Source organism: Vidua chalybeata, chromosome 10, assembly GCF_026979565.1.
Source record: "Vidua chalybeata isolate OUT-0048 chromosome 10, bVidCha1 merged haplotype, whole genome shotgun sequence".
NCBI classification, from domain to species: Eukaryota; Metazoa; Chordata; class Aves; order Passeriformes; family Viduidae; genus Vidua; species Vidua chalybeata.
Window position 1 is genome coordinate 7,307,098 of NC_071539.1, and position 11,020 is coordinate 7,318,117.

Sequence of the window (11,020 nt, forward strand, 5' to 3'; positions counted from 1 at the left end):
TGTGTCTAATCAGTCTAAATGTCTAGAAATTTCCATCTGGTGTTAATGGTGTTTCTCCACCATGGTAACCAGCAATCTAAGAGCACACCTGGTCTCATACAGATCAGGAAGATTTTAAATCAAAATCTTGGCAGCTGTTTGGTACATAGTAAGCTTTGTGCCTCCTCTATCTTCTTTTATATTAAAACAGGGGGACATGAAATGAAACTAAAATATGAATTTGCCCTTCCAGTGTCTTCCCCAAGTCTGCTAAACCAGTGATATCCCTGCTGGCTTTGAACTGAGCTTCTGAAACCAGAGTCTTTGATATGATCCTTGCCCTCTCAGTCATGCTGCTTCCTAGAGGAGTCTGTGTCCCTGATCTGCTGACAGCCAGATTGCTATTTTTTCTTCAGCATTGTACTGAGGGGAGAAGTGACATTATGCTGTTTGCAGTGGGTTTTCTCCCCCACCCACCTCCCCTTTTAAAATTAATTATTAAATGCGATGCCAGGGACAAATTATTCTTGGGAGCTGAAAAACTGTGATCCTTCTAATAGGCTTGGATTATTTCCAGCTGGTTTTAAGCACCTTTCTCCATTAGCTGGAGAGGTGATTAGCATGAAGAGCCTCCTGAGTGAAGTGTCTTTTTAGCATCTAAAGTTAGCTCTGGGGAGCAGGGCGGCCGAGCCTGGCGCCAGGCCCGCGGCAGTAGCTTGGCTGTGCCCTCAGCCCATCGCCTTCTGCCGAGGGAATCGCCCGTATTCCCTGTTTCCCTAAAGCCAGGAGGTGTCACCTGTGGGCTGTGCCAGGGGACCCTGGCCAGGGACAGCGCAAGGAACCGGGGTTAGGAACAGTGCGGAGCTGAGCCCCAGCCCCGCGCCGCTGCGCTGGCTCACGCTCTCTCCTTTATTCACAGAATCACGGAACCAACTGGGTTGGAAAAGATTTCTGAGATTATCAAGTCCAACATGTGGCCCAACACCCTCTTGTCAATTAGACCATGGAACCAAGTGCCACGTCCAATCTTTCTGTAAACACCTTCAGGAACGGCGGCTCTGCCACCTCCCTGGACAGCCCGTTCCGATGTCTAATCACCCTTTCTATGAAGAAATTCTTCCAAGTGTCCAAGCTAAACTGCCCCTGGAGCAGCCTGAGGCCGTTTCCCTTGGTCCTGTGGCTGGTTCCCGGGGAGCAGAGCCTGACCGCACCTGGCTGCACCCTCCTGTCAGGGAGTGGCAGAGTGACAATGTCCCCCCTGAGCCTCCTTTCCTCCAGCTGAGCTCTCCCAGCTCCCTCAGCAGCTCCTCACTGCGCTGTGCTCCAGCCCCTTCCCCAGCTCCGTTTGCTTTCTCTGCGCTCGACTGCCGTAACTCGGGGCCGACACGGCAGCGCCGGCCGAGCCCCGACCGAGAGCCGCCCGTGCTGCTCCAGGGTCGCTCCCTCGGAAGCGAACGCGCTCCAGGCAGCGCCCACAGAACGCGGCGGTGCCGCGGCTGCCCCTCCTCGAGCGGCCCCGCGACACCCCCGGTTCGGGCCCTTGACACCGCCTGTTCGGGCCCGCGACAGCCCCGGTTCGGGCCCGTGACAGCCCCGGTTCGGGCCCTTGACACCGCCTGTTCGGGCCCGTGACACCGCCGGTGTCACCCGCACTGGGCGCTCCGGGACGGGGCCAGCGGGTGCGCAGCGCCCCCTCCCGGCAGCGCCGCCGCGGGCGCTGCCTGCGCGGGCCGCCGCTGCCGAGCCTGGCAGGATTCCCCTGGGGGAAATCTGTGTACTTTGCGCCGTGTGTTTTAATTGTTCTCTCTTTAATTACTGCCTGTTTAAAAACTAGAGACGGGCCCACGAATAGGGCGGGCAGCACCGCCGTCGCTCAGCGCGGTCCTCCCGCCCGCCGGGGGCGCTGCGGCCGCCCGGTCCCGCCCTGTCGCCGTCGCCCGAGTGGCGGTTCCCGTTCCGGGCGAGGCGGCGGCGTTGGCACCGGGATGGATCGGGAGCTGCTCCGGCAGGCGCTGAGCCACCACGGCCCCGCGCTGCTGTCGCTGCTCCGCGCCGAGCAGCACGACAACCCCGACTTCCGCGGGCTGCTGCCGCCGCCCGGGGCCGCCCCGGAGCCGCCTCGCGGGGCCCCGCCGGCCGCCTGGTGAGGGGCGCCGGGGCAGCGGCCGGGCGGGCCGTGAGGGGCCGCGGGGCGCGACTCACCGCGTTCTCCTTCCCCCAGGAAAGAGAGGGCGAGCATCGACACCGAGATAAAGCGCTTCATCGCCAAGAAGGCGGATCTGCTGTTCGCGCACTCGTGGAAACCCAACGGGCCGATCGAGGACACCATCGAGGAGAATGAGGGTGTGTGAGGTGGGGGGGATCGCTCTGTAAGGACTTGAATTTGCGGTGTCTTTAAAAAGAGGCTTAAAATTTTTCCTGTTGATTTCTGAAGGTTATGCGTAAGCTTGTTGTTAGCACAGAAAATCATATTTTCACGTGTTTTGCTGTCGTCAGATGTTTTGTGATCTCAGGGTGCAGCTTGGCCGTTTGTAACTGGCTGTGCCCTTGTTGCAGAGTGTTACGCTGTCATGCCACCCCTGGAGAGGTTCTTGGAGGTGCCCAGGGAGGAGAGGAGAGAGCTGTTCTTCCGCGACATCGAGCGGGGCGATATCGTGATTGGGAGGATTACATCTATCCGTGAATTTGGCTTTTTCATGGTGTTGATTTGTCTGGGAAGTGGTGTCATACGGGAAATTGCAGATTTGGAAATCACTGTAAGATACAGCTTTGGTCAATAGTTCATTTCTGACATTTATTTGTTGCCTCTTGTGTTTCTTAATGGAGCAGGCCATGTAAAGGTGAAAGAGCTTTGGGATGACGGGTAGTGTCTGACTTTGTGGGCAGCTTGTGATACTTTGCTCAGCCAGTGAACATATCTTGCAGTGACACACACATTATTGGGTTGAAAAGTTCATCATTTGTGGATGCATGAATTTTTACTTGAACCAAGCCATACTTTACATTGCAGTTCTGATGTGCATTAAGCTTAAAGTAGGTTTTTTTTTGGCTTGCTCCTGGGGAAGAAAAAAACCCTGACCCTGTGGCTTCATTTATGACATTGCTGCTCTGTTCTGTTGCAGGCCCTGTGTCCTGTGAGGGATGTGCCTCCTCAAAGCAACCATGGAGATCCTCTGTCTTACTATCAAACTGGAGACCTTATCCGAGGTGAGTAGCTGCAGAAGTTGTCAGGAATGGGTTTGTCTTGGGTTTGAGCCATTTCTGTAATTTTGTCCCTCCCTGTATTATTCCTGCAGCTGCGCTCAAGGACGTTGACCGTTACCACGAGAAGCTGGCGGTGTCGCTTTACAGCTCAGCTCTTCCACCCAAGCTTTCCAGTACAAAGCTGGGTGTGATCACCTCTGATGACTTCCCACTACATTATAAGTAAGGATGTGCTGCTTGGCTGCACTTGCTGGCTGCAGTCAGGGTGTCTGAAGAGCATCTCTGACAGGCTGGCTTTCCCTTAAACTCCTCAGTGGGCTTTCTGATTTAATTGGCTGATCACATCCTCCTCGTTGTTCCTCCCTTTAGCATACTTGTGTCTGGATACGTAGATGTGGTTGGCTTCTTTAGCTTCTTTCCAAAAATATAAGGAAAGCAAAAGGCAGGGTGAGATATCTGTTGCTTTTGGACTGTGTTAACAAACAAATAAAAAAAAACCAAAATCTTGGGAGACTGGAATATTAATTCTTGGCATTTTAAAATTCCCCTTAGAAGATGGGGGCACAGCTATCTGTAATATTTGTCATGTTTTTGTATGTCCTGTCAGTAGAGGGTGGGTGCCCAAATAGGTTTCAGAAGCTCACTTGGGGTAAGGGACGTAAGGGTTGGTAAATAGCAGGAAAATACATGCCTACAGAAGAGAGCAGTTTGTGAGCAGTAATGCAGATACCATGTGGGCATTTTCATTCTAAACATAAGCGTGATGAAATAGGTACAGAGCCTGAGGTCTCATTTGTGTGCACTGATGCTGTTTTGAAGGCGAAGCCTGGAAGTTGCCAACACAGGAGAGACATTTGAAGAGGTTTTGCATCGTTCCCCAGGATTTGCTAATCCATCATTAGTTGAATATTTAGCAGAAAAACTGGGACTAAGTGAGTCAAATCCACCGTCTTTGCTGAGAAGTCTTCAAATGTAAGTGATTTTTACATTGTTCCTCTCCTGTAGCTCTGTGGAGATTATTCTAATCCATTGAAATAGACTCGTGAGTGGGAGTCCTAGACCACTTATACTTAAACCTTTTACATTTTGACTTGCATGACTGCAGTGTACACGTCCTTAAATATTTAAAAGCAAACTCCTCTAGAGTAAGAAATTTGCATTTGAAATCCTATTGCTCTGAATAAGCAAGACACCTTACCACACACAGTGTTTGATATCAGATACATACGGAATTTATTGTGTAGCTGCTGTCAGCATCTGTGGGTTGAAATGCAGGATGTTTAGGTTTTAATGTCTTCTGATAGACATTTATTCACAATGTTTATTTTACTAATAGGTTTGACCCCTTTCATAAAATAAGAGTCAAATATATGCAATGATTGATGTTGTGACCCCTATATATATTAGGCTCAAAGCAGGTGTGGACTTTGTATGTTTTTGTTAAATGTACTGCAGTTGTACTGGTTCAGTTCAGCACTTCTAGAATGGTTTGGGAAAAACTGGTTTCAGAAATATGAAAGAACAGGCCTCACTGAGGGAGAGCAGTAAGTCATGGACTGCACTGCAGACTGTAAACTTAACTTTGTAGACTCAGACAGCCAGCTTGATGTTTTTATTTATTTGTTCCTTACAGTAAAAATTTCAGTGAAGAAGATTTTGCCCCTGCATTGAGGAAAAAGCAGTCTGCATCATGGGCCTTGAAATGGTATGTGATACTTGTTCTTGTCAAAGCTTGTTGTTAGATTGGGTTGCAGATTATATTTCTGCAAAGAAAACACACATTGAAACAGATTTTCCACTGCATGTGTAGCAATGTAACCAGGATCTTATTGAAAATAAACCTATCTGCCAAGTGGGAATGTGACAGATAAAATCCTGAGATTCAGTTCCAAAATGTGTGTCAGGTTTAAGGGAATTGTTTTTAGAATACTTTTAATATCCTGACCCATTCTAGAGTAGAGAACAATACTTGTGATAACACCAAGCACACATTTTCTTCTTTTATAATTGAGTGCTGAGTGACCTCATATTTATCAAGTCATTTAAGCCTCAGACTGTAGATGTAACAAGTGCACTTGCTCTCTTTGGAAAGTTGAATGGAGCAGTAGCCCTGGATATGTACTTTTGCTTTTACACTACACAGTGTATTTGCAACATTACTTGAAGAAAAGGTTGCATATAATATTAAATTAAATTTTAATTTTTAAGAAAAGTCTGCAATGAATTGTTTTGAAAATCAACTTACATCAATTCTCTTCTAATAAGTTAATCTCTTGGAAAATGTGCAAGAAATGTTCAGGGAATATGAAATGTAAAGCCTCAGGATATTTGTGTGAGGTGAGCTGGTTTGAGTGTGCACCATCTGCCCCTGTCGCCTTGTGCCATCACTCTAATGGGGATTTTTAGCTTTGGATATAATTAAGCCTGTTCAAGGTTAATGGTGGTAGTTCACACATAGTTTTGTGCAGAAAATTGCTTAAACAATAATTCTATAAATGAAAAATAATGTAATGCAGTAGCACTGTCTGCAGAAATGCTCTGGAGTGCCTTAAGATATTGGATTAAAGACAATACATTTTTGTGGAATTAGGTCAGTATCACCTAACTGAAATGCCAATGTAAAGTACACAATAACAAGGTCAGGTTTTAACCTGTCCCTTGTTTTGAATCATAATTTGCAAGTAACAGAACAATCTGCATAGACTACATACTATTTTCTAAATATTTTTTCTCCAGTGTAAAGGCTGGGGTGGATTATTTTAAGGTTGGGCGCCACGTGGAAGCCATGAATGAGTACAACAAGGCTTTGGAAATCGATCCACAAAATGTTGAAGCTTTGGTAGCACGTGGAGCTTTGTAAGTCTCCTTGTTTCACTTTTTTTCCCCTTTTGTGAAAGAGAAGCATCACTGTTTCATATACAACTTTCTATTGTTCTAGGTATGCAACCAAAGGAAGTCTGAACAAAGCCATAGGGGATTTTGAAGTTGCTTTAGAAAACTGTCCTACCCATAGAAATGCGAGGAAATATCTGTGTCAGACCCTTGTGGAAAGAGGCGGGCAGTAAGTGTTTGGGTTATGAGTTTGGTTGGTTGTTAACAAGTTTTCTCATAATATTTTTTTTAATGCCATTCTAGTGAGGACACAAAATGGCATCTTTCCTTCCTGGCTATGTGTTTAAAGAAAAATAGAAGTCCTTGGAAACATCTGTCCTTGTGTAATTGGTTTACACTTTGTCCTCTGTCCCAGTTAAAATCCTGGCAAAATATTTGAGGTTTAATCCTCAATATCCTTTTTAATCCTTGATACCCTTTCACTGGTAGGATACCAGGCTTGCATAAAGTCCTGTGAATTGTTTGAATATATTCCAAAAGTTGAGGATTTATTTTTTTAAGTTTTGTAAAAAAATTAATTTTGTTTTGTAACAAAATTGCATTCTGTTACTCTGCTGAAATATTGGTGACCCGCTCTAATGCAAAAGTTTAATTTTGAATATTTAGTGAATAGGTTTCTTTTAAGCCCTGTTTTAAGACGAGAGAGAGACAGTATTTTTGAGACAGGAATTGATACTTCAAAGAATAATGTTACAGATCAGAATTAGGAGATGGTAAGGTTAGAAATACTGTTTTGTGTTGTTAGTGAGGTGAGCTGAGATGATAGAGGGGGTCTCAGAGGGATGCAGTGGTAGTGTCATAGTGATAATAAGAAATCCTTGCAAATAAGAAAGTCCTAAAATAAGAAATAACTATCAAAATCTGTGTCCTAACTGTATATGAATTATCACTTGAATTTTAGGTTGGAAGAGGAAGAGAAACTGCTAAATGCTGAAAGTTATTATAAAAAAGCCTTGAGCTTGGATGAGACTTTTCAGGAAGCAGAAGAGGCCTTAACAAAACTCCATAAGCACATGCAGGTGATTCTTTCCTTTTTTTTCATAAGGTGCTCTCGGTGACAATAAATGAACATCAAAAATCATATTAAATCCTTTGAACAGGGAGGGGTTAAAAAACAAAGAGGTTTGTCTTATTCTCTGCTTCCCTACTCCACAGTAAATGTTTTCTAGTGAGCATTATGGCTGTACCTACCAGAAGAAAGGTTCCTCTTGGTGACCCCACTGTTTGGGATAGTAAAGAAATGCCAGACAGTGGAGACAGGGAAAGAGCAAAGCAGGGTATAAGACTATCCCATCACACAGCATGATTGATGAGTTTAATTTAAAACATTCTCTGAATACAAATGTTCGAAGTGTAAAACACTTCCACCAGCCAAATAAACATTGTTACCATAGTCTGGCCAGACCCTTGGTCCGTGGTAATTAGAGATAGTAACAACAGGCACAGGGAGCTCACATGAAGATGAAAACAAAATTTAAAAGAAAACAGCAGGAGGTGGAGGGTGGGTGGGCAGACAGTTTGAATATCTCAGCTTTCTCCTCTGTTGTCTGGTGGGTTTTTTCTCTCTTCCCTTGCACGCAGCATGTTTCCCAGGTGAGCCTGCTGGGTCTCTGTGCTAATCTGAGTTGTCATCTTTTCCCTTTTATTTACCTCCTTTGCTTGTGTTGTCTTCCAGAGCGGGTCAAACAATAAAATAGAGCACTGAGGAACAGGCTTGTGTTGTTCTGTGCTGCTGCATGTGAGGATGTACACAGGCTGGGGTAGATGGCTTTAGTCAGCAGTTCTTCAGTTGGTGGAGCCATAATGCTGACAGGATGTGTGGAAACAAGGGGGAAGAGGAGATAGGACAATCTGATAAAACTGAGCTACAGCACAGAATAAAGAGGTGTAATTTGAGCAGTACCTGCATTTGGCTGCTTTAGAAAGAGGTGTCAATTAAAATGATGAAGAATATTCACAGCATGTAGGAGATAAGTGTCACTCCTTAGACATTCTGCTGCGGTCATTGATGCAGCAGATAAAGAATATGACAGCTGTTAATTGTTGCTGTGCATGGCCTTGGCTGCAGTGAAGGGTTTCCTTTATTACAGCTGTTAAGACAGTTGCTGAGCTTTGAAAACTATAAATCAGACTTCCTGCTCAATTGGAACAGAGCGACTCTGTAGGGCTGTAAGTGGTAGAAGGATGATCTCTTATGCACTTAAGTAGTTTAAGGATTATTTATCTACTTAGATGCCCTCCTGCATTTACCTGTAACTTAGTACATAAGTCTGATAGTGTCCCTGCTGTGTAGAATGGCTGAAACAACTGCAGTGTGTTTTCCTGTAATACTGATTATGTGTTTTTCTCCAATGCATTTCCCTCTGAACGGAACTGTTGTTGCTGTGCCTGCGTCTGGTGCTGCTCATCACCACCAAACCCCTGGAACTTGATTTCTTACGTAAACTATGCATCAAACTGCTCTGTGAAATTGTTACCAAACGGTTTGTATTCAAACATGGCCAACTTGAATTCGTCTTCAACTGGGCTCTGCCTTGTTTCTCTTGTAAACTACAACAATGATGACACTCCCTCAAACTCTTCTCTCTGTTTCGGTTGTTTGGGGGGTTTTGTCCCTTATTTTTCTACATGTTGGTAATATTGGGGATTTTTTGCATATTCTATCTATAACTTTTGGGCTCTATGCTTCTTGGTGTGCTGGATCATGGGTACCACTGCAATGACTGGTCAAATATATTTTTTAATGGAATAAAAACTGCAATATGGTCCTTAAATATAAACCTGTCACAATGGCCAATACCAAATTCCTGAACAATATTAATTTTTGGTCTGGGAATCCTGGTAAAACATTCCTGGTGTATACATTTGGATGGGGTTGAATGGGGGTTAATACCCATGTTAACACTACTAATGTAATCTTTTTATGATGCTTGGGTTCAAAAAAGAAATCTTTGGAAATGAGGGAGAAACAAGCTGCCAAAGAAGAGAGACAGAAAGCAAAGAAAATAGAAACAAGTGCAGAAAAATTGCGTAAGCTCTTAAAAGAAGAAAAGAGGTAACTATTACATTCAGTGTACTGGTTATGTGGCAATAAGTGCAGATGAGACTGTGAGCAATCCATCTCAACAAACAGCAAGCTGGGGAGAACTTCTCCCTGGGTAAGCTGCTTTTCCCTCAGAATGTTTTTGTGAATAGTGTCCTTTAGTTCATATAGCCTTTAATAGAGATGTGTGCAGAAGAGAAGTTGTTTAAGGAATACTTTGCAATGTGACATATTTGCAACGAGTAATGCCTCGTGAAATTGGGAAAGAGGTCTTCTATAACAAAATGTTCAGTGGATTTAATCTTAATTTGTTGATGAAGAAGTGACATTTGAAATTGTCATGTCAGTCAGGCTCGGTTTCTGTTCCCACCTTACAGTCCAAGCTGGGATATGCAGATTTGCTTTCTATCTGTAGTTTTTGCCTGACACTGAAGGTGTTATCTCACAGGTTAATTATTTTTTTAGGTTGAAGAAGAAAAGGAAAGTATCGACTTCCTCCTCATCTTCTTCTTCTTCATCCTCCTCCTCATCATCATCAAGCGACTCATCATCAGATGTATCAGCTTCTTCTTCCTCCTCTTCCTCTGATCACAAGAAACGTAGGAAAAAGCGTCGGCATAGATCTGAGTCTGCTCGCAGCTCCAAAAAAAGCTCATCTAGAGCTTCTTCCCATTATAAAGATCAGAATAGGAAAGAGGAGTGGTATTCCCCTCCAGCTGATACCTCTGCTTCCTTTCTTAACCAAAGTTTTGAAGTGGAAAAGCTGCTGGAAAGGCAGGACAGCATAGAGTGCCCAAAAATGGAGGTGAAAGAGAAAGACAGACACTGTTCTTTGTCGAGGACTTCAGGTGATGATGAAGACACTTTTGGAGGTAGGTCTGAAGATTCAAGAGATTCTTACAGTAGCTCCAGAAATCAGCCAAGTCATAGCAAAACTGAAAAATACAGTAAACCAGAGAGATTCTTCTCCAGTTGGAGGGGTCCTTCAGGTTCGTATCATAAATCAGATTACAAACCCAGGATGCATTATTACAGGAGATTTGAAAGGGATGGAGAGTGGAGAAGAGAGCAGTTTAAGAGACATGGCTCAGGTCAAGACAGGTATTACATGTCCCCAGGGTCTGACTATTCTGGCAGGTCAGGGGGGAAGTACAGGTCATATTCTAGCAGCTGCTCACATGAAGGTGACAAAGGTTATGATAGTGACAGGCAGCATAAAAAAGAAAGTGAGTCTAAGAATAGAAAAATAACTTATGAAGACACTGATAAAACAAAGGAACCAGATGAAGAAGTGTCATTAAATGGTACAGAACAAGCAGAAAGTGGTGTTAAAAGAAACCTGCCTCAGAACTTGGTTAATATATTCAATCAGATAGCTGAGTTTGAGAGGGAAAAAGGAAGTAAGCAGAAGAAACAGTGAAGTACCTGAGAATACACTACTTGGATGAGTGTAGTTATGTGAACTTTTAACTTAGTATCTTGTGAGGAAACACACACAAAGAGTGAGAGAAAGGCAGAATCTTTTCTGCATTTGAGATATCAAAGCATTCTAAAAGATCATATGGTGGAAAGAGATGGAAGAATATCTTACATAAAGTATCAGTTATTTAAAAGACAAGTTTCCTGTGGTCTTAATTTGAGGTGTTCCTGTACAATATTGTGTCTGATGGGCTGAAATCCCTTGATACCCCTGGGTGTAGTTAGCTGTGCTCACACCAAGTATGCACTTTAACAACAGCTGGGCTTGGTTTTCCTTGTCCCTGGGGTACTACTGACTGTGGATATTCTTCCAGCAAACTTAACTTCCAGCTATAGAAAAGGGACAACAGAATGAAGTCATGTGGCATCAATGTATATAGCCCATTTGATCATTAAATTTTCTTAATTTTTCTTAATTTTTTT

General features: G+C 44.1%; 1 protein-coding gene across 1 annotated transcript; it reads left to right on the forward strand.

Moving 5' to 3' along the window:
• The first annotated feature begins 1,926 nt into the window (after window positions 1–1,926).
• Window positions 1,927–11,013, forward strand: TTC14 (tetratricopeptide repeat domain 14). Its single transcript, XM_053951583.1, has 12 exons — window positions 1,927–2,122; window positions 2,201–2,322; window positions 2,536–2,735; window positions 3,102–3,186; window positions 3,276–3,405; window positions 4,003–4,155; window positions 4,817–4,888; window positions 5,920–6,039; window positions 6,122–6,244; window positions 6,977–7,094; window positions 9,021–9,130; window positions 9,584–11,013. The coding sequence occupies exons 1-12, from the start codon at window positions 1,965–1,967 to the stop codon at window positions 10,536–10,538; spliced, it is 2,346 nt and encodes a 781-aa protein (XP_053807558.1). The 5' UTR covers window positions 1,927–1,964; the 3' UTR covers window positions 10,539–11,013.
• The last annotated feature ends 7 nt before the right edge of the window (window positions 11,014–11,020 follow it).